We start from the raw sequence: 23,972 nt of genomic DNA on the forward strand, positions 1-23,972 counted from the left end.
CCACCCTTTGGTGATAGGAGGTGTGTCTGGTGGGGTTGCCCCTCTCGGGAGGGTTTTTCTTAGGTGCCATATCTTGCACGGGATCAGACGGACCTAGCCGTGGGGGAGGGTGGGAAGTGTAAAAATAGGGGGGCATGGTAGCCCTCAGGGCCAATTCTTTTATGTCTTTATTCTTGTAGTGCCGTTGGGCTAGGCCAGGCCCACGGTAATTATCCTGTTGCTCCTCAGGCGGTTGCACCTCCATTGGGCAGTGCCGTGGGTGGTCCACATCCGGAGACAGGATGAATTGGGGAGGTCTAAAAGTAAGGCCGTCTTTATCCTGGATTAATTCTTTGTTTTGCTGGAATATGGTGGAACCGAGGGGTTAGTTCTGACAGTTCTTGCTCTTCTTGTCAGGGGCATTACTTATATTTCCCTTAATTGCGAGTTAGCGGTGACAATGTTGGAAGTTGGGTCTTGGTGACGTGGACTAAGAAATACTTGATTTTTGTTGGCTTTTGAGAAGACAAATCTTTCTTTTTTTTTGATAGTCTCATTGGTTTGGGGGGGGGGGGTCCTACAAATCCAGGGGGGAGGGTGATGTGGGCCGCTCTAACAGCCCTCCCGTCCTGGTGTGGGTTTCTCCCCTGCTTTTCGACTGGGACCAGGCTTCGCCCCACAGTTGCCCGTTATTGTTTTGGGGGTGGTGTTGGTGGTTCGATGATCTGTTTTGTCCTTGGACCTGAAGCCGAACGATGGGATGGTGGGGCCTCGGTTTCTTGCTCTTGGCGCTTTTTCTCTCTTTACTGTTTCTGTGAGAGACCCTTGGTATAACTTGGGTCTGGTTGTGCCCCGTCTTCTCTTTTAATTTTTCTTCATCATTCACATTTTGAAAGTGTAGAGTGGCTGTTCGATCCTGTTTGGGTCTGGGGAAGAGTTCAAATTGTGCTGTAAGAGTTATTGATTACTGATTTCCCCTTAATGCATTTTGAGAATGCTTGGAGTTCCCTGATGCACTTGAGAAGTCACTAGGGGTTCTGTGGCTCGAAGAGTTTGGAAGGTCCTGCATTGTAGCATTGCAGCTAAGTGCATCGATTGGTTTTCATCCTCTGGTAGCCCGGGGTTCCATTGCGTGTGTGGCCATTTTGTCTCATTATACTGTACTACTATTTGTCATGACTATGTTAAAGTTAAATGTTTGCATCTCAATACACTTGGCATTTTAATCCTGGGTTACATGCCGATCTGAAAGTAAATACAGTCTTCTGGCATGGTGGTAGCTGATGTGTTGGGTAAGCTGGGTCTGCGAGGACTGCGTTTACTGCAGCAGTGAGAGAGACAGGCTTCCAACACTTGAAGAAGTGCAACTCGATTTTATTGAACTCTTAACTATCATACATACTTTAACTGTGGGTTGACACTATGCTGACTTGACTGGAGACCTGAGGCTAACCTGACCAGACTATCTTACTACCACATGGTGTACATGCTAGTTGTTGCTCACGGGCTCTGACTGTCTCAGAGGCTGGATCCCAAGAGAGCGGGAAAACTAGTGCCCTCTGGCTTTATAGTGGTTGTGTCCTGTCTGGTGATTGGCTGCTGTGTTCTGTGTGTTCATTGGTCATCCTGTGTGTCAATCACTTCCTGTCTGTGCACCATCATATACCTGGATGTATATTATGACAGTAGCATTGGAACAATTTCATACCCCTCTTCAAAGTAAACTGATGAAATTGTTTGGCTCTCATTCACCGATAGTGACCTCTATTCAGTCCACAATATTACATTATCGTAATCCTATAAGTTATGGCATCCACACATCTGGCACAGAAGTACTGGTGCTTAGTAAAGATCGAGATAGTCACTGAATTTGAGAGTTGGCGCCGGAATCTAATTTACACTTTGAAAGAGGAGACTGGAGAGATAGTGGATGCATTTGTGGTCATTTTTCCAAATTATCTAGATTCTGGAATGTTCCCTGCAGATTGGAATGTAGCAAATGCAACCTGGCTATTTAAGAAAGGAGGGAGTGAAAAAGTGGTGAACTACAGACCTCTTAGCCTGACATCAGTAGTAGAGAAATTTCTAGAATCAATTATAAAAAGATGCGGTAACGAGACATTTAGAAACACATGGCAGGATTGAGCAGAGTCAACATGGATCTATGAAAGGACAATTATGTTGGACAAACCTGTTACAGTTTTTGAGGATATAATCAGCAGAGTGCATGAGGGGGAACTGGCGGATGTGGTGTATTTGGGTTTCCGGAAGGCTTTCGATAAGGTCCACATGGGAGGTCAACAAGTAAAATTAGAGCACGTGAAACTGGGGTTAATATATTGGCATGGATTGTGAATTGGTTTACGGACACAAAACAGAGTAGGAATAAACGGGTCATTCTCAGGATGGCAGGCTGTGACTAGTGGGGTATAACAAGGATCAGTGCTTGGGCCCCAGCTATTCACAACCTATATCGATGATTTGGAAGTGGGGACAAAATGTAATATAGGTGGGAATGCGAGTTCTGAAGTGGCTGCAAAGAGGCTTTAAGGAGATTTAGACAGGCTGAGCACATGAGTTCATATATAATGTGGAAAAATATGAAGTTATTCACTTTTCTAGAAAAATCTGAAATGCAGAGCGTCATAGTGTAACAGCACAGAAAAGGCCCGGCAGTCCATCGCATCTGTGCCAGTCAAAACCAGCCACCTAACTATTCAAATCCTTTTTTCCAGCACTTGACCTTGTATGCCTTGGATCGTGCGTGCACATCTAAATGCTCCTTAAATGTTATGAGGGTCTCTGCCTCCACCACCATTTAAGGCAGTGAATTCCAAATTCCCACCACCCTCTGGATAAAAGGTTTTTCCTCAAGTCCCCTCTAAACCTCCTGCCCCTTACCTTAAATCTATGCCCCCTGGTCATTGACCCTTCCACCAAGGGGAAAAAGTTCTTCCTGTCTACTCTATCTATGCCCCTGATAATTTTATACATCTCAACCATGGCACCCCTCCTCCTCTGTTCTAAAGAAAACAATCCAAGTCTATCCAATCTCTCTTCAGAACTAAAACTCTCCAGCACAGGCAACATCCTAGTAAATCTCCTCTGAACCCTTTCCAGTGCTATAACATCACTCCTATAATGTGGATTACAGAACTGCGCACAGTACTCTAGCTGTGGCCTAACGAATATTTAATACTGATCCAGTATAAACACCCTGCTCTTAAACTCTATGCCTCAGCTAATAAAGGCAAGTATACCATATACCTTCTTAACCACTGCATCCACCTACTCTGCTACCTTAAGGGGCCAGTGTACATGCACACTAAGGTCCCTCTGATCTTCACTGCTCCCCAGTCTCCTGCCATTTATCATGTATTCCCTTGCTTTGTTTGTCCTGCTCAAATGCATCACCTCACACTTATCTGGATTGAATTCCATTTGCCACTGATCAACCCATCTGATCAGCCCGTCTACATCCTCCTATAATCTAAGGTTCTGCTCATTATTTACCACCTCCACCAATTTTTGTATTATCCGCAAACTTACTGATCAACCGCCCTACATTTATATATAAACCACAAACAGCAACACTGATCCCTGAGGGACCCCACTGGTCACAGGCTTCCAGTCAGAAAAACACCCCTCGGCCATCACCCTCCTGCCACTCAGCCAATTTTGGGTCCAATTTCCTTGGATCCCATGGGCTCCTACCTTCGCTATCAGTCTCCCATGTGGGACCTTAGCAAAAGCCTTGCTGAAGTCCAAGTAGACCACGTCAAATGCATTTCCCTCATCTACACACTTGGCCACCTCTTCAAAATATTCAATCGAGTTGGTCAGACATGACCTCCCCTTAACAAAATAATGCTGACTGTACTTGATTAATGCCGGCCTCTCCAAATGCAGAATAATTCCTTCTCTCAGGATTGCTTCCATTCGTTTGCCCACCATTGAGGTTACACTGACTGACCCGTAGTTCCGTGGTTTATCCCCTCTTCCCTTCTTGAATAATGGGTCAACATTGACTATCCTCCAATCCTCCGGCACCTCTCCCGTGGCCAGAGAGGAACTGATATTTAAAGTTGAATGTTGCTCAAATGGTGAGAGACTGGAAGTGTTAATGTCCAAAGGGACCTGGATGTCACTGAAAGCTGACATGCCTGTGCAGCAAGGAATTAGGAAGGCTAAATGATACGTTGACTTTTATTGCAAGGGGACAGGCAAAAAGTCTTGCTGCAATTGTATAGAATCTTGGAGTGTTGTGGGCAATTTTAACCTCCTTACCTAAGGAAGGATATGCTTGTGAGGGAATACAACAAAGGTTCCCTAGACTGATTCCTGAGATGGCAGGAATGTCCTGTGAGGAGATGGGTCTATATTCTCTCAAGTTTAGAAGAATGAGAGGCAAGCTCACTGAAGCATACACAATTATTGGAGGCTCAACAAGCAGGTGCAGAAAGGATGTTTCCCTATGCTGGGTGTCTAGAATCAGGGGTGCAGTCTCAGAATAAGAAGTAGGCCATTTAGGACTGAAATTAGGAGAAATCTCTTCACTCATCGATTTATGAAACTTAGAGGAGGGCTGTGAGGCTGAATCAATGAGCATGCACAATGCAGAGATTGATAGATTTCTACACGTCAAAGGCATCAAGGGATATGGGGATAGTGCAAGAAAATAACATTGAGGTGAAAGTTCTGCCATGATCTCATTGAATGGTGCAGTGGCTGAAAGCCTTCTATTTCCCAAGTTCTCCTGTTCCTATTAAACAATGCTCTGGCCAGGGGATTTAATCGAGATGGCCATACCTAATGATCTTCTAGGCATCACACATTTGCAGGATCGAACCATCCACTCTTCCTTCAGGACCAAAGCGTACCAAGCCACCCCATACTTGGCTTCCATCATGTATTTTGAACAATTTTCTTGACACTATTTGCATCACAAACCTCTCCCTTAAACAGCAAGTTTTGTCTCACAATGAATATTTTGCTCAGATACGAACTGTCTTCAGCCCCAGCAACCAAGTTTCCTTCAGGAGATCTTTCATTGATGCGCATACAATACAATCAAGAGTCTTTCCCCAGTATGTCTCTTCAACAACCTCCTTGGATGCTGTTACTGCAGGTCATCAGTCCTATGAAAGAATCAAGTGGGCAGATGATCTCTACGCAAGCTTTCAGTGGGCACAATCTGCTCTTTCATCCATGAAAACCATGACCCATCCCCCTCGATGGAATCAACTCTGGACTGTCACAGGTGGTACTGTTAAAACATATTACATCACATCCACCCTGCAGGTGATCCATAGCAAAAGACTCGCTAGTTTGTTCAATGCCAAATTGTGTGATCAATAAATCGTCTTGTTGCCTTGTGAAATTGAAGCTCTATCTGTCGTAGTGTCCTCGCAGTCAGAATATCTTGTGAGCAGAATCTGAGAAACTGTGCAGGGGAGAATTTTCTGTCAGCCCCCATTTCACTACCTTCCTTTCCACCATCAGTCACTACCATACCTCTGTCAGACACCTAGCTGGATCTGAAAAATGAAATGAAATGAAAATCGCTTATTGGCACGAGTAGGCTTCAATGAAGTTACTGTGAAAAGCCCCTAGTCGCCACATTCCGGCGCCTGTCCGGGGAGGCTGGTACGGGAATCGAACCGTGCTGCTGGCCTGCTTGGTCTGCTTTAAAAGCCAGCGATTTAGCCTGGTGAGCTAAACCAGCCCCTGAGCCCCTGTGAACATCCTTTCAGATTTTGTAAGCCGCAATGCACCTCAGCATGCCCATAACATGGCAAGTCTATGCCTTTATACACCAGGCCTCAGATTTCACCGTTCACCAGAGATCTGTTTAAGGCATTGGCCGGCCACCATGGGACCGTAAATTCCTGCCCAAAGTCAACGGGCACCTGGCCGGTCCGTCAAACTTTCTGTCCAGTCCACGATAACTCCCATCAAGAGTGGGACCGGAAAACCCTGGCCACCGGACTCCCTTCCATCAGCAGGCCAGCATGGCTGGCTACCTACTCTGAACATTGCTTTCTTTGCCACAGGCTTTCCAAACAAGCTTACCAACATTTGAAATGTCAAACCACCTCCAGGTTGCTGCTAACAAAGAGGTAGTTTTCTCGTTGTTCGGTGAAATAAGCCTCTTGCCCCCTCCAGGAAATGCATTATCATTCTCAGGGATGTTCTGGCAGGCCTTATTATCGTTCTCCACCTATGTCTTGGTTATCCGTTACGACAGTTCAAATTGATAGCCCACCGATATTTCTATGCATTTGATATGATGCCTCCATTCAAGTGGTTACAGCTAGCTGACAGACTTTCTCTGTCCTCAAAACCATCTTGCACACCATCATCCCCCAGTCCTTGAGTGACCCTGCAAAAGTGGTGAGCAATTTTTGCTGACATTATAAAGCATGGGCTGCAGCTTATTTTGGTCTCACACTTACACTGCCATTTGCATCACTGCCAATGAACAACACTGCAATATATGGTTGAGATTGTCCAGCATTTTCTGTTTTTGTTTCAGATTCCAGCATCTGCAGTAATTTGCTTTTAACTGAAATATATGGGTTCCCCTAAAGTAAATGTTTAAGTCAGAAGCACAAGCTCCAACAAAGTGCAGCATCATCATCAGGCAGTAATAGAGTGACATTCTGCTGCAAAATTCATACTGGTTGACAGCTCAAATCCATTTGCAGAAAACAGCTTTTATAATGTGCAAAAGCTGACACTTATTGCCATTCAGTGTAAAACAAAGCACCAGTCTGAGCAAAATGTGCTCTGGTGAGGCATCAATGTTCATATCATTTGGATCTGGCTTCTTAAACCTAATTTCAAGGCCCGGTAACCAGAAACATTTGTCTAATTTTAGCGCTCCTCTATATTCTCTTAACCCCATAGATCAAAATAGTCATGTCATTGGATGTCACTTCTTAAGCCTCTCCAATGAATGAAAAGCTGGCATATAACCAATTCTCACAAGAATCCCCTGTGAAGCACACTGATGTGGTAGAAATTATTTAATACTGCATTATTTAGCGTGTGCAAAGTCACAGAGCCAGGCAATAGCTTTGTCAGTGACTAGTTGGAGTTCCTTAAGCCGGACTTTGGTCATTGGGGACTCTGCGACACTGTGAATCATTTTAAACAGCATTGCAGCTGCTGCCTGGATGGTCCTGGTGACCACACTGATGTTGAATAACTGCTTGGCCATCCTGGAAACAGTTTAAAAGGGCCCACCGTCACTGTGGGAGATCAAAGCCGGATGGGCGTGCAGTGGGGTCTACAAAGAGAGAATGGTTTCTGATGGATATTTTCTCCTACCGTAGGTCCCCAGCTTTTACCCCTTGGTGTGACGAGTTTAAGCATATGTGGTGGAGTGAGGAAAGGGGTACTGCCGGTTCGTTGAGGTCCTTGAGTAAGGGCAGACTTGGGTTGGAATTTAGACCTTCTCTAGTAGCTTGACTGCTGCAATTGCTCTCCTGATGCAGGAGGGGGGGGGGGGGGGGGAGAGGCACAGGTAGCATAGATCATAGAATCATACAATTTCCAATGCAGAAGGAGGCCATTCGGCCCATTGAGTCTGCACCTCCTCTTGGAAAGAACACCCTACCCAAGGTCCACACCTCCACCCTATCCCCATAACCCAGTAACCCCACCCAACACTAAGGACAATTTTGGACACTAAGGGCAATTTAGCATGGCCAATCCACCTAACCTGCACATCTTTGGACTGTGGGAGGAAACCGGAGCACCCGGAGGAAACCCACGCACACACGGGGAGGACGTGCAGACTCCACACAGACAGTAACCCAAGCCGGGAATCAAACCTGGGATCCTGGTGCTGTGAAGCAATTGTGCTATCTACAATGCTACCGTGCTGCCCCCCACCCCCCCCCCCCCCCCCGGTGGGGCAGGAATGTTACTCAGGACCGGGGGCCAGGGAGGTATGTTAGTCAAAGTGCGATGATGGGCATTGTTGAGGTGATAAGTTTAATTTGGGAAGATTGATGCCATACTGGGGTACAGCATTCTGCTGTTGAGGAAGTGATGGCCAGTTTACTGAGAAGGTTATTGTGGATTTTAATACATTCTGTACTCTTGATGAGGTGCCATCTGTATGTGTGAGTTCTTTCAAAGGTGAAAGCTAGATAACAGGATGGGGATCTTTTTCATCTCTTCTCTGGCCATCCAGGGTGATGTTCAGTTCCCTACTAGCTCTGGCATTATGAAGGCAGAATGCGCTAAAGACTGTTTTACCATGTCTTGCAGCAGTAAGCCAGCATTGCATTGTCGTTGCTCACTGCGTCTTCCAGCTCAAGGGAGGTTTGCGTCTGTATGCCACAGCAGATGTCATCTTGCAGGACTGGGTGCAGGACTGATTGGGGGTAGGTCATTGCTATGCAAGTTGAACAGGTTTGGGGCTAACAGAGCCTTGGGATACCTCGTTCATCGTTTTCCTCTAGGTGCTACTCTCCTCATCCATACACACTGTTATCATCCATACTGAAAGCAGCTCGATAGCATCAGGAGCCCAGGGAGGGAGAATTCTTGATATTTTGATGAATAGGCCAATGGGCCAGACTGTATCGTACGCTGCAGTGAGGTCAAGGGAAATTGCCCCTGTTTTGAGGCTCCTTTGAAAGTGGTTAATGCGAGGACCCGAATACATGAGTTTCTTCCCTGTCCAAAGCCTGCTTAGTCTACGCTCGGGATGTTGTCCACTCCTGGTTGGGTCTGTTATAGGATTAGGCAGAACACTACCTTCAAGCAAACTGATAGCAGAAATATTGTCTGGCAGTTTGATGGTAATTTTGGGCCTTTGCTTGATTTTGGGAAGTTGATGATATTTATTGATATTACGGCACAGCAGAAGAGACAACACAGGACTAAATGCATGATAAACAGCAGAAGAGTCATGCAATAGACAGCACAACATGATCCTGTAAACCATGGATCAGACAAAAGCCCTGAAGTCATGCCAAATCCAGTCATGTAAGTTGGTAGACAATTAAATAACTAATTGGAGGAGCAGGTTCCACATACATTCACAGAATGGGAGAGCCTGGTGTGGCAGAGCAAAAGACGAGGCTGAAACATTTACAACAGTCTTTGCTCAGAAGTGCCAACCAGATGATCCATCTTGGCCTCCTCTTGCGATACCCAGCATCATAAATACCAGTTTTCATCCAATTTAATTCACTCCACGTGGTGTCAAGAAATAGGTGCAGACACTGGATACAACAAAGGCCCTGATAACACCCTGGTGGTAGTAACGAAGATTTGTGCTGCAGAACTAGCCGCATGCCTAGCCAAGCTGCTCTAGTACAGATACAACATTGGCATCTACCCAACAATGTGGAAAATTGTCCAGATCTCTCCTGTCCACAAAAGCAGGACAAATCCAACCTCCCCAATTACCACCCCTTCAGTTTACTTTCAATCATCAGCAAGGTGAAGGCATCGCTGGTGATGCTAGAACTAAGAAATACAATCCTCTGTTGTACAGTGGCATGGTAGCACAGTGGTTAGCACTGCTGCCTGACAGCACGAGGGACCCAGGTTCGATTCCGACCTTGAGTGACTGTGTGAAGTTTGCACTTTCTCCCAATGTCTGAACGTTTCCTGCGGGTGCTCCAGTTTCTTCCCACAGTCCAAAGGTGTGTAGGTTAGGTGGATTGGCCATGCTAAATTGCCCCTTAGTGTCCAAATAATTGGTGGGTTATGGATAGGGTGGGGGCGTGGGCCTAGGTAGGATGCTCTTTCAAAGGGTCAGTGCAAATTTGATGGGACAAATGGCCCCCTCCTGCACTGTAGTGATTCTATGTTGCGGTTCTGCGAGGCAACTTGGTTCTAGACCTCAATACAGCCTTGGTCCAAGTGTGGACAAAAGAGTTGAACTCTAGAGGTGAGGCGAGAGTGACTTCCCTTAACATAAAGGCAGCATTTGATTAAATGTGACATCAAAGAACCCTCGCAAAATTGAATTTGATGGGGACCAGGGGGAAATGTCTACATTGGTTGGAGTCAAACCGAGCACAAAGGAAGATGGCTATGGTTGTTGAAGGCCAATCATCTCAGTGCCAGACTCTTGGTGCAGGAGTTCCTCAGTGGGAGATGTTCGCTGATGATTGCCGTTTCATTACAACTCCTCAGAAAGAAGAAACCCATGTCCGCATGCACCAAGAACTGAACATCATTCAAGCTTAGGCTAATAAGCGGCAAATAATATACACGTCACTCAACAACACCTTCTTAATATGTATATATCACTCTTTTTTAAATCATGAAATCTGAACAAGTACAGTTGTCTCCATCAATCATACTGGAAGGGTGAATTGATTACTTTAAACCTCTCTTCAAAAATATAGCAGCTCTTCATTATTTCCATTCATCTATCATTTCGTTTCTGACTGTCCTTGCTTTAGTATTCCTTCCACAACAATGCGTATTATGCAGCAACATAAAATTCCCAAAGTTATCAAATATTGATGTGATGATAATCACTGATGTCAAGCTCTATGGCGACTGATGAGAGTGTGATACAAATCTGAAAAGGCTTACCTTAGAGTTTGAGGTAGACTCCAAAAAACAGAGCCGGTTGCCAAATCCTTCTGCAGCAAGACAGAGTTTGAGGTGCTCTTTGTGGAAGGTGGCACTGCACTGCAGCACAACTTCATCATTCTGCAAAGAGACACATTAAACATGGACATCATTTGGAGTTCTCTGTCTGACAAACAGCTTCCACTACAGTTGAAAAACGTAGCACAATAAATGAACATCGACATGATGCAAAAGCATCAATCCGTTATTCTCCAAAATAATTTCTAATAGATTACAAATTAGGAAATGCAAATCTATGGAACAAAGTCAAAAGCAATTCAAAACTTCCAATTGCATAGCACCTTGAACATGGAAAACATCCAAAAGCAGTTCACGGAAGAGAACAGAAATTGAAAGAGTTACAAGAGGTGCCCAAAAGTGTGCTAAAATAGGTACTATTTACTCAGTAATTAATACCCAAATATGCAGTGTTTAGGACCTAAGAAGGCAAGGTAGTGAGACAGAGGTGTTTACAGCCAGCACGAGTTCCAGAAAATTAGGTTGAAATGGCTGAACGATTTACTATCAAAACGAACTTGCATTTATATAGCGTCTTTGCACAGTCTCACGACAACAACAGGATAAAATAAAACAAATAAAAGCAGCTGGTGCTAAGTAATTACCAGGAAAGATAATTGAAGGCCGAAAGAGGAAGGGAGAGGTGGGGGGGAAGAGGTTTCAGCCAATTGTTTTCTCCAGCCATTCCCATCCTTAGGGCAGCTGAAGATAGAACAAAAGGCAAAGGAATGTACAAAAACGGGCTGAATGTGTAGTTCACAGTGTGTGGGAAGTGGAGGAGGTTGAAAAGATGGGAAGGGGAATGGGATGAATATACAAAACCAAGGATGGTTTTGCAGATTCGAGTGAGGTGCTGGTGCACGCCACGCTGGTCGGGGGCCGTTGGCAGCGGCATCCCGGCAATTCTCCGGGCCCCGATGGCCCGAGCGGCCGTCAGTTTCTGGCCAGTCCCGCCGGCGTGGATTGGACATGGTCCCAAATGGCGGGACCTGGCTGGAAGGCCGGCTGGTGCGGTCCTCGGGGAGGCACGGGGGGATCCGGCCCCAGATGAGGCCCCCACCTTGGCCTGGCCCGCGATCAGGGCCCACTGATCTGCAGGTGGGCCTGTGCCGTGGGGGCACTCCTTCCTTCCGCGCCGGCCCCTGTAGGGCTCCGCCATGGCCGGGGCGGAGAAGACACCCCCCTGCGCATGCACCACAATACGCCGGCAGTCTATGCGGGAGCTAAACCACGCCGACGGTTCTGCGCATGCACTAACACGTACAAGCCCTTCGGCGCAGGTTGACGTGGCGCCAATCCCTCCGCCGCCGGCCTAGCCCCGGAAATGCGGAGAATTCTGCAACTTCCAGTTGGCCCAACGCCGGAGTGGCTCACCCGGTTCTTGGTACCGGCATCGGGCCAATTCGCCGATTGCGGTGAATCCTGCCCAATGTTTCTATCACCATTCAAACAGTGACAAATAAATAGAAATAAATTCAGCACATGCAAACGCAAACAGACAAATACAAAGAAAAACCAATGACCTTTCAAATTAATTTGGTAGGTTTAGAGTATCGTATACAAATGATCTGGGACGCACCCATCACAGTTCGGTCACCGTACTTGTGCATAAAACATCAATAGCTCAGAGCCAGATAATCTATAAAATAGGCATAAAATAAGAGGAATAAACCCGGCCATCCCCTGTGGAGTTTTCAGATTTTGAGGCTAGCCAGCTTTTCTTCAGGTAGAGGAGTCAAACAATTGAAAATGTAAATAAACCTCCAACAGCAACAGTTTCTATTTGACATTAGTGTATGTTCACTCAGTACACTTGCCCACAGGGAGTACCTGAGCTCTAGCTTTAAGGAACACAACAGTTCAGCATCACAATAATGCGTTAGTCACAAATGACTGCATTAACTGCCTGCAATCAAGGGTTAAACCCTTCAGGTTGACAGCTTTTTAGTCTCAGCAGTGGCTTGGGACATGGTGATCACTGTTGGGACTGCAGCTGTTCCCAGGCCAGCCATGATGGACTGCAGTTGAGTGGGGTTGCGGGTGCTCAAAGCTAATTAGGCAGGCCATGTTCTTGAGGGGGGGGGGGGGGGGGGGGGGCGAATGCAAGGGCAGTCTTCCAGTGGGGGTCGCACTTGCGGCCCTCGCGAGTGTGTGATCAGGAGTCATACATCATCGCCGCCACCTCCCAACCCTCCCAGCCTCTCCCACCTACACGAGTCTGCAAGGAAACTGTGACGTTTTACTGCATGGCCTCCTCGGATGGCAGAGTGTCCATCTACCAGCAGGTAAAAGTACTTGGAGGCCTTAGTTAGCCTACGGGTGGGTAGGCGACTTACCATCTACAACAATGGCAAGGGGCACTGGACCCACTGCCATCCCACCTGATTTATCTCCCTTCCGCCTCCGAGACAGGAGGTGGTGACGTCAAATAAAGTTTTACCTTTCAGATGAATCATTAAATCAAGGCCCCATTTCCCCTCTCAGATGGATGTAAAATGTCTCTTTGCACTGTTTTGAGGAAGACCATAGGAGTTATTCCTGCAATCTGGCCAACATTTATCCTTCCATTAACCTCACAATAACAGCTGATCTGATCGTTATCACATTGCTGTTGGTGGAAGGTTTGTTGTGCTGCCACCTTTCCTACGATACACCTGTTACTATATTCCATAATACTTCATAGGCTGTAAGATTCTTTGAGAACCTTACAGCGGTCATGAAAGTCGCTCTATAAATGCAATTCATTCTTTCAAACTATTAATGAGCAGTGTCACGGGAGATCAGCCAGTAACATGCTAAGATTTCCAAAGGTTCTTCTTGCTGTACATTTGGAAATTCCCCTCCACAGCTCTGGATCCTCCAATCCAGCCCCAATAAATAGGATGCTGACCTCCTCTCTCTGACTGACAGTTTCAATATTATTCTAAAATGCAGACAGCAAATGAACGCAGAAGTGTGCGACCAAATAACACATTAAAAAACATCAGTATAAGTGACTGCAAGGGCTGAGGCTATCGGACTCTGCTCCAGTGGATGGTTCACTTCACTCCCCGACTCATTTTGAAATTATTTTCTCACTTTCTTAGGTCTCCTGTGTCAGACCCGTCTCAAATCAACTGAGTGCCTAGTGGTGTGTAGCCAAACCTCTGTGCCACTCATAAATCATCTGTTGTCTCTTTCCAATATTAAAATATTTTTAACCAGCAATATCATAAATCAACCTGGCATTTCTGTTCTCCCGTCCTTCCAAAATGCAATGAATTAATTATTTCCGTTGCTGTTCTGTACAACAGCATAGTCTTCTGTTAGCGGTGTAAGAATATGATATTCACAAATTATTGCACTGCAAGTATATACAGGACCACAAGTACATGCAGTGCTATACTTACAGATACAGATAGAGTACAATACTTACAGATTGCAATATTGTAGGATGTGATATATGTAGATAGCATGGTAAAAATGAGATATTCATACATACATTATGGTAAGAACCTGGTGCAGAAAGAAGATTGAAGCTGGTGCAACAACAGAAATGCAATTTAGAGGCAGATTGGGGTATGGTTGTGGACCACTTCAATAAATACGGGCAAGTTGTAAAAAGTAACGTCAACTGAGTTACAAACAAAAAGATGTGGCCGATTCTCCGTTAGGTGACACCAAAATTGCAACAGGCGCTGATTTGACGGCAAATCGCGATTCTCCATCACCTCGACACCATGCTTCAATGCGTTTCACTCCGCACTTACAGTAGGTACCATTTTCATAACATTAGCGGGCCCGACCCGGTACTCTCCAGGGCTTCCGCGATGTTCCATCTCTGATGGGCCAAGTTCCTGACAGCACGGTTCACCTCTGCTTTTAAAAATCGTGAAACCGGCGTGGCGGCTGCTGAACGATAGGGGGGGGTACGGAAAGTGTCCAACATGGCCATAGTGTACTGACAGTTGTGGCGCTAGCTGAGGGGGCTTCAGCCAGGGCTGGGGGGGCGGGGGGGGGGGGGGGGGGGGGGGGGGGGGGGAGTAGAGGAGGGTGGCCAGGAGGTGGGCTTTGGGGCCAGCGTGGACGGGCACGGAGCACCATTGCTGCAGCCAGGAAGTCAGCTGTGCAGTTGCACGCGGTTTTAACAGTCCACTTTGAACATGGTGCCAGAGGTTGTATAGGTGTTCTCCCAGTGCACCCCCCTGGGTGCCCTCCAGCCCCAGTTGACCCATCAGCTGTATGGACGCGTTATAGCACAACCAGTGCCATCTTGTTGACTGGAATAAATGTGTGTGGGGAGTTTAATGTTTATGAGCGGCTGCAGCTTGTCAGCCTCTCGAGTGTCAGCAATGGACCCAACGAATCCCACACCATTTTTCAGTGGAATCGAGTATGTTCCACATGGCACCGGTGCTAGCCCCTCAATGGTAGCGGAATCAGTCCACGTGCGGTTTTTAGTCACAAAAGTCCACGGATTCTCATGGACGTCAACTTAGTCTCAAAAACGGTGATTCCAGCCCACAGTCTCAGAAACGGAGAATCCAGCCCCTTGGGGAGTCCAGTGGTATATATTCATAATACATCATTGTACAAGTGACAGGTTAACATACTATAGCACTGTACTAATGACATATTGTGAGAATACTGCACTGTAAAAGTGATATATTCGTAGATTGTAATGCTAAATTGATGAGGTATTCAATAATTCCAGCTCTGGACTCATAACATAAACAGATCACAGTGCTATACTAATGGACCTTGTTAGATTACTGCATAGATTACTATCATTTACAGATGATAGTACTGTAGAAACCTGATATTCATAGTTCACGGTGGGATTCTCACAGCCCGGGCCGGGCTGGAGAATCGCCGTGACCGGCGCAAATCGCGCCACGCTGCCCCGACGACAGGACGCGATTCTCCATGGAGAGGTTATTGGGTTACGGGGATAGGGTGGAAGTGAGGGCTTAAGTGGGTCGATGCAGAATCGATGGGCCGAATGGCCTCCTTCTGCACTGTATGTTCTATGTTCTATGAGCGGAGAATCGGCGCCATTGGCGCCGGCGTGGCGCCGGCCAGGGGCCGCTCTACGGGCCCCCCCCCCGGCGATTGTCCACCTGGGATGGGCCGAGCGGCCATACCGAAAAACCCCAGTCCCGCCAGTGCCATTCTAACCTGGTCTTACCCGGCGGGACCTCAGTGTGGAAGGGTCCGGGGTCAGTCTGTGGGGGGGGAGGGGGGGTCTGTCCCCCAGGGGGGCCTCCTTTGTTCCACGCCGGCCCCTGTAGCCCTACGCCATGTGTCAGGGCCGGCGCGGAGAAGGGAGACACCGCGCATGTGCAAAAATCGCGTCGGTCCCAACGCCCATGCGCAGATCGATGCCGCCCATCTGATGCCGGGATCAGCAGCTGGAGCAGGGTGGGTCGCTCCAGTGCCGTGCTGGCCTCCTGTAGGGGCCAGAATTGCTGATCCTGAGGCCATGTTGTCGTCGTTGGGAAACGCGACGGCGTTTACGACGGCATCAACACTTAGCCTCAGGATCAGAGAATCCCACCCCACAGCTGACATGAAATCTATTGATATTTTATGCCCCCGGGTGCTTAATTGGCAGTCTGTGGTGTTTACAACATTGAAGGTCTAGGATTTTCCCATGCTTATTACATTGGTTCTTGCCCAGTAACAATGGCGGGACCCACCTAGAGGTCTTTGATCGGTCACAGCTAATTTCAAGAGCCAGCGAACAGCTCTGCTCAAGGGAGCCATTATAAGGTAGTCAGTTTTGGGGAGTCCGCCAACTAGGGGTGTAACAGACGCAGAGTCAGGAATATGTCCCATTTAGTAAGTTAAAAGGATGGAACAAAAATAGGCTCCAAATTAAAGAACAAGCTGTTGTTTGCAGGCTAGTTCAGTACTGTGGGCTGCTGGGATAAAGGCACTCCTTTGGAGAAATTGTGTTCTGCTTGGCGTGGCCATACACCTAGAAATGTGCTTGTAATCTAGCATTTGAGTGTACTCAGGAATCCAGGAAGAGGGAAATTCGGAAGGTGTGACTGAAACCCTGTGAGAGTCAGTGACTTTTAGAGAGAATTCCAAGGAGAGATCTTCAAAAGTGTAGCTGGTAATCCTTCATGAGACAGAGTTTCAGAAAGATTGTTTGTCTTGGTGTTTACTGGCATCTGGATGAGTTATTTAGAATCCATGGACTCTCTCTTGGTTGCATCTGCCATTTACTCTGTACTGTGGGTATGTTTGATCGCATTTCATCTGTTATTTCACGTGCACTTCATACTTTCCTGAATGAGTGTAAGATATATATTCTATATTGTTTGATCTTTCTGAACTTGTATATTAAAGCTTGTTTTTTGTTTGTTCAAAACCCGTGGAATCTTGCGGCTTTAGTCCAAAAGCAGGTGCCATGAACCTCAACCTTCATCTACTTTAAAGAAAATTATATTGGTCCCGAACGGGATCTTTCCCCTCATCCCAGAGTCTGGTCAAGGATCATAACACAGCACTGTGTGAATTCAATTTTAACATATTGCTTCACCGAAAAAGTAATATTCACAGAAACTCTACTGCAAAAAATACAGTATTCGCAGATGACTGAACTACGAAATAAAACACAGCAACCTGTGGCAGCCTGTTCTCCTTCACTGATGGATGAGAGTCAATTGAGGATGCAATTGAAGTGTCCTTCCCATCTTCCCATCTTCCAAGAATTTGAGTTTTTTTCTGTGAGCAGTGTTGATTTGTCAACACTGATGATTGGTGATGAACCAGCAGATGGAAGCCCATTTACACATTTCGGAGCATTGTAGAATCTCTTCCAGTCCTTGTGGTCTGCATATTGTTACAATGACGTACCTTTTGAAGATACAGGGCGGGACTCTCAGGTCCCCCATCTGCGTGTTTCTCGGCTGTGCTTGCTGGTGGCAGGATTCTCTCTTCCCACCACTTAATAATAATAATCTTTATTGTCACAAGTAGGCTAACATTAACACTGCAATGAAGTTACTGTGAAAGACCATAGTCGCCATGTTCTGATGCCTGTTCGGATACACAGAGAGAGAATTCAGAATGTCCAATATACCTAACAGCACGTCTTTCGGGACTTGTGGGAGGAAACCGGAGCACCCAGAGGAAACCCATGCAGACAGGGAGAGAACATGCAGACTCTGCAGACAGTGACCCAAGTCAGGAATCGAACCTGGGACCCTGGCGCTGTAAAACAACAGTGCTAACCACTGTGCAATGGGATTTCCCATTGAAGCCACCCCACGCCATCAGGAACCCGAGAGCAGGAGGTACACTGCCAGCGGGTAAAGAGAATCCCAATGGCTGGAGAATTCTGGCCCCAATTTCTCATTTTCCTTTTTCTGGCTGGACTTTAGAACACTGGGACCCTATACTGACAATGGGATAACTGCCCATACTTCTGCTATACATACAATCTCGCATTTCACCAAATGGGATGAAGACACTCAACCTCATAAGGAGCATGAAGGATACCATTCCCCTGTTGATTCACACCACCCTGAGACTTTTCAAATGTTTCTGAGATGAGACTCAGAGTGCATTTACCTGTACTGAAACAATAACTGCAGCAGACATGAACATGTCGAAGTACGTTAGTGAATTTGGAATTTTGCTGAGAGAGATCTCTTCATGGTTGCTTATTTGAGCCTCGAGACGGGCAGCATGGTGGCGCAGTGGGTTAGCACTGCGGCCTCACGGCACCGAGGTCCCAGGTTCGATCCCAGCTCTGGGTCACTGTCCGTGTGGAGTTTGCACATTCTCCCCGTGTTTGCGTGGGTTTCGCCCCCACAATCCAAAAATGTGCTAGGTGGATTGGCCACGCTAAATTACCCCTTAATTGGAAAAATGAATTGGGTACTCTAAATTTATTTTTTTTAATTTAAAAGTTTAAAAAAATTTCAGCATCGAAACATTGAGACATACTCACCCTTCATTCCCTGGGGGAGCAACTAAGGGGACAGATTTTGATGTTCAGCTTTGAAACGGTAAGACAGGATTCAGTCCAGCAGTTAGTGCAACACACAGTTTTCATTACAAGCACATCCTGCCTGTTTCTCTGCCTGGTGATGAAATTGTTGATTAGATGCCAATGCATTGAATGAGGGTGCATCCATGGTGTGTCTTGTTGAAATTAGGGATGTGGTAAACTGTGTTGGTGCTCAGGAGCTCAGGCTCAGCTTACACCTTCAACAAGCGGAGACTATTACTGTTACAACTGCCAACCACGTTTTTACAAATGACCCCTTCCCAGCAATCTGCACCAACACACTTTAGCACGCCATTGTTCCCATTTGCAGCACCAAATGCAATACCTGCTCTGAAAAGGCAGTGTCAACTCTACAACGTGGTGGCTTCCTTAGATTTTAATATTATGAATAGACTGTTTTTTTACAAAAATGGGGATAATTATCTATTATTCCGTCTGGGGGAAATGGATGGAATTAATTGGGCCCTGAGTTTCTCACCTCGTGAATTTAACTTTCCATCATTTGGTTCAATGGAAAGGATGATTGGATGTTGTACAAAGCAGCCTAACCTGTCAGATTCCAGTGGGGCAAGTTCCTGGAACTCCCTTGCTAACAGCATTGTGGATGCACACAGATACATTTTGTGCGGGATCCCGCACCAGATTCTGCGCTTGGAAGCTCATTAATTATGCACAAACGAGTTCCCCACTGACTTTCCTGGCAGCTGATTCGCTCGCCCATCTTCAGCTTTGATGTTCGAAGGACCTGGCACCATATTTAAACACTAGTCCAGCATACTCATATCACTCTCTACAGCAGGGGTGGGCAAACTACGGCCCGCGGGCCGCATGCGGCCCGCCAAAGGTATTTCTGCGGCCCTGCAAGTCATTAAAAAAAAAAAATTGTTTTAAATTTTTTTTTTTTTTAAATTTTTTTTAAGGTTAATGGGGGGGGCTGTTGGGTTACTTACTGGTATAGGGTGGATACGTTGACTTGAGTAGGATGATCATTGCTCGGCACAACATCGAGGGCCGAAGGGCCTGTACTGTGCTGTACTGTTCTATGTTCTGTATGAGGCGCCCAGAATCATAACCGGGTGAAGTAATTATTTTACTTAATATACTATGCGGCCCTTTGTGAATTGTGAATTTCTGAATGTGGCCCTTGCACGGAAAAGTTTGCCCACCCCTGCTCTACAGCCTACCTGGCTTCACTAGACCGTGCAGGATATCAGCAACCCAGAGGAAAAAATTAGCAGTCTCAAGAGGGTGCCTGGTCATCAGAACTTTGTTGCACTGGCAGCATGAATACCACCCCACAATCCTGTCCAGATAAACACTGCTGTGTGGCACCAGGGACAAGGAGATGCTTTTTTCTGAGGGCCACAAAGAATCCAGCGTCCGTTTGTAGAGTCAAACAGAAAGTAACTTTATTTACAACAGTATGTACACAGGGCCAGTCGTTCACTACTGGTTCCCTCTCTAGCCAGTACCACACTGGCCAGCTCAATTTATACAGCTGCACTGCTAACGATTGCCCCGCGCGCCCCCCCCCCCCCCCCTCATTGGGGGGAAGCTCAATGAATTGTCCTCAGCCAATAGGATCTGGGCACCTTTCAACACCCTTATTCTCCACCCTAGGAGCAGAACTGATCCAACTTGGTGACACAGGAGGGTCCATGGGTCCAGCAGCATGGTGCTGTCCATGAAGACAAGCTTGGCATGCAGATTGAGGCAGGAACCAGTCTTCCCTGTCCTTGCGAGGACTCAACTGGGCCCCGTTTAGCGCTGATTTCCACAATCCTACACCAGGCGTGATGGCACCTCAGGGGGTCATGCAGACCATTAGAGCCTCCTGGGTGGTCGGAACAGGGCAAGGTACTGGTACTCCTGGTGGCACCAGGGTACCTTGGCACTGCCAGCCTGGAACCCAGACAGTGCCACCCAGGCACCATGGCAGTGCCAACCTGGCACTGTCATCGTGCCCAGTTCTGATTGTCAGGATGCCAAGCTGGCAGCACCAAAGTGCCAGGCTGCCAGTGCCAAGGTGCCCCAGTGCCAATTGTCACTGCCAAGGTTTGGGGTCTGGGACCATGCCCATAAAAGGGGAGGTGAGGGGTTGTCTGAGGAGGGTAAACAAAGGTTGGAGGGTTGAAGGGATTTCCTGAAAGGGGGGGGCGATAGAGATCAGGGCAGCTGTCCAAAATGGTGCCCTGATCTCAGAGGAGCTAGTCCTACTGGTGAGCTCAGCTCCCCAATCCAGGAAGTCTCCCTACGTGTGGCCTCGAGGGCGGGAAGTTCTCCGAGGCCCCAAGATAATGGCTAAGTGCCGTTGAATAGCAGTGTCATTCTCGACACTGCAATCGCTGAGAAACACCCCATCAAATGCACCCCAAACCCAACTTGGAAATATTTCCGGTGAATCGCACCATATGTGTAAATACCATTTATAAATAAACCTTTATAATTCACTGTACATACTGACTGGTGGCTGCCAATCTTTCCTTTACTACAGGTGGGTAATAAATGCTGTTCTAGTCAGCAAAACCCAAATCTCTGAAGTGAACAAAGAAATGCTCATGACCTTATTACATTATTAAAGTACATTTTTTATATCCAAAAGGACAACAGCTCAAAAAGAGAAATGCTCGCACAATACATCGCACGGGAGGGTAATTTCAGGGAGTCCAAACTCATTGTGGAGAGCTGCACCTTGTAAAATCAAAAAATGACATGAATGAAAAAAAGACTTGCATTAATATAGAAAATGCTACAACTACAGGACATCCCAAAGTGCTTTATTACCACTTTTAATATGCAGTCACTGTCGTCTTTATTTTTTTGTGGGATGTGGGCGTCTACTGGCAAGACCCGCTTTTGTTCCCCATCCCTAACTGCCCTTGAACTGAGCGACTTGCTGGGCCATTTCAGAGGACAGTTAAGTGTTAACCACTTTGTGGGGGCAGCACGGTGGCACAGTGGTGGTGCATGGATTTCGCCCCCACAACCCAAAGATGTGCAGGGTAGGTGGATTGGCCATGCTAAATTGCCCCTTACTTGGAAAGAATTGGGTACTCCAGATTTTAAAAAAGAGTCAACCACATTGCTGTGGGTCTGAAGACACATGCAGGCCAGACTGGGTATAGGTGGCAGATTTCCTTCGCCAAAGGATATTGACACGAGTAGGCTTCAATGAAGTTACTGTGAAAAGCCCCTAGTCGCCACATTCCGGCGCCTGTCCGGGGAGGCTGGTACGGGAATCGAACCGTGCTGCTGGCCTGCTTGGTCTGCTTTAAAAGCCAGCGATTTAGCTCAGTGAGCTAAACCAGGATATTAGTGAACCAGATGGGTTTTCACAACAATTGATGAGTGTCATGGTCACCATCACAGAGGCTAGCTTTCAATTCCAGATTACTCACTCAATTTAAATTCCCCCAGCTGCCATTGTGGAATTTGGGCCCTGGATCCTTGGATTACTAGTCCAGTGTAGTTACCACTGTGCCCCAGTCTCCCCCATTTCCTGATTGTAGGAAACATGGCAGTCAGTTTGCACACACGTTACCGCGAACAGCACGTGATAGAACCTGGGGGAGCGATTCAGCGACCCCGTTGTGTCTGGTGCGGATCCGGTTGCAACGGGTGAATCGCATGAGTCCCAAATCGGCCGATCATGAGTCACCCAACTCACTCCGCCCGGCGCAATCTGGATCTCGCCCTCGCTGGGGGAGCGGGCCCAGGTACAGTGCTCTTTCTGAGGATTGTTGCAGACATGATGTGCTGAATGGCCTCCTTCTGCACTGTAGAGTCGGTAATTCTACGAAATGCTCTACGTGCAGGCCCGTGTGTTCTATTCTCTTTATGGAAGGAAGAGTGAAAAGTCACGGAACCATCAAATCCCTACAGTGCAGAAGGAGGGCACTCAGCCCATCAAGTCTGCACCGACCGTCCGAAAAAGCACCCCAGTAGACACGGGGAGAATATGCAAACTCCACACAGTCACCCAAGGCCGGAATCGAACCCTGGTCCCTGGCCCTGTGAGGCAGCAGTGCTGCCACGACATGAGATCAACAAATTACTTAATTTATATAAATCACAACAAAGAACATGGTTTCAAAGTGGAATCAATTTCCCTACAATCTTTAATAGGCTCTGGAGTGTGGCGACTGGGGAATTTTCACAGTAACTTCATTGTAGTGTTAATGTAAGCCTACTTGTGACAATAATAAAGATTATTATTATTATTTTAGGCAGGCAGGAGCGGATATGGATTGGATGGAAAAGTGACATTTAGACCTTTCCCCATCTCAGATGGGAAGTGCAGGGAACCCACTCTGAAGGCCCCCTCAGAGCTGGATCGCCAACACCTCCCCCCCTCCCCAAAGACAGGGGAGCTCCCAGACCCACCCTTGGCCCACCCCTCCTGACCCGCTTGGGCATCTCCTACCCTTTCATCCATGGGATCACCAAAATTTACGTTTTCGAAGTTCTTAGGGGTTCATTCCAGACAGAGTGCTGTAGTGCTACTTCCAGCCATTGCAATGCTGTGCCTGGTCAGGGTGAAGAGCTGCAGGACTTTCTTCCAAGGACGACTCTCAGGATGGCGAGCGCTGATCGTGCGCCATCCTGAAATTCTAGCCAATGAGTTCCAGTGACAGCTCACTGAATCAGGGGCAGGAGATCGGTCAGAAACAAGCTAGTGTTGCCAGCAAAAGATGAGGGTCGGAGGCACGCTGGAGGGTACATACTCAGCAGGCCACGCATATGAACAAGCATTTCCAGCTGCTCCCGGGCCCACAACACCTCAAACCAAAAAATCTTTCAGGATATTACGGGCACAGTCAAGAACCACATTGATTAGATTACTGGAATGTGAAGACTTTTTATTCCTGAAATTTACAAATGTAAAGCCCAAATCTGCATTTGAAAGTGGCCCTTCATCTGTACCCTCTTGCCTTCTCTATTCCTTTAAGACACCTGAAAACCTATCTCTTTGACCAAGCGTTTTGTTCCAATGTCCCCTTATATGGCTCAGTGTCAAACTTGGTTTGATAATTATTCTTGTGACATGCTTTGGGAACGTTTAATATATCAAAGGTGCAAGTTGTCGCTTTGGACAGGAATGCTGGAGTCCATTTGTCATTACTTCAGGAGGTTCCAAATGGTTTTGCAGGCAGTAAAATACTTTAAAAAACTGTTTCTAATGCATGGAAGTGAAGCAGCACATTTGAGTGTGCAAGATGCCACAAACAGTGATGAGATAAACCACCAGCTATCAGTTTTGATGAAGTTGGTTGAGTGAAAAATGTTGGTCCCGGACACCAATGTTGCACTTCTTAAAGTCTCACAGGATTGTTTGCATTCACTTTCCAAGAGTCTTGGT

At 46.9% G+C, this 23,972-nt stretch overlaps 1 protein-coding gene across 1 annotated transcript in view; it reads right to left on the reverse strand.

Annotated features, from left to right (window-relative positions):
• Positions 1 to 23,972, reverse strand: part of ryr2a (ryanodine receptor 2a (cardiac)) — a 936,900-nt gene that overhangs the window by 656,332 nt on the left and 256,596 nt on the right. Inside the window, exon 2 of the mRNA XM_038814319.1 lies at positions 10,552 to 10,671. Coding sequence (XP_038670247.1) covers positions 10,552 to 10,671 — 120 coding nt within the window. The remainder of the gene's footprint in view (positions 1 to 10,551; positions 10,672 to 23,972) is intronic.

Source organism: Scyliorhinus canicula, chromosome 1 (genome assembly GCF_902713615.1).
Source record: "Scyliorhinus canicula chromosome 1, sScyCan1.1, whole genome shotgun sequence".
NCBI lineage: Eukaryota > Metazoa > Chordata > Chondrichthyes > Carcharhiniformes > Scyliorhinidae > Scyliorhinus > Scyliorhinus canicula.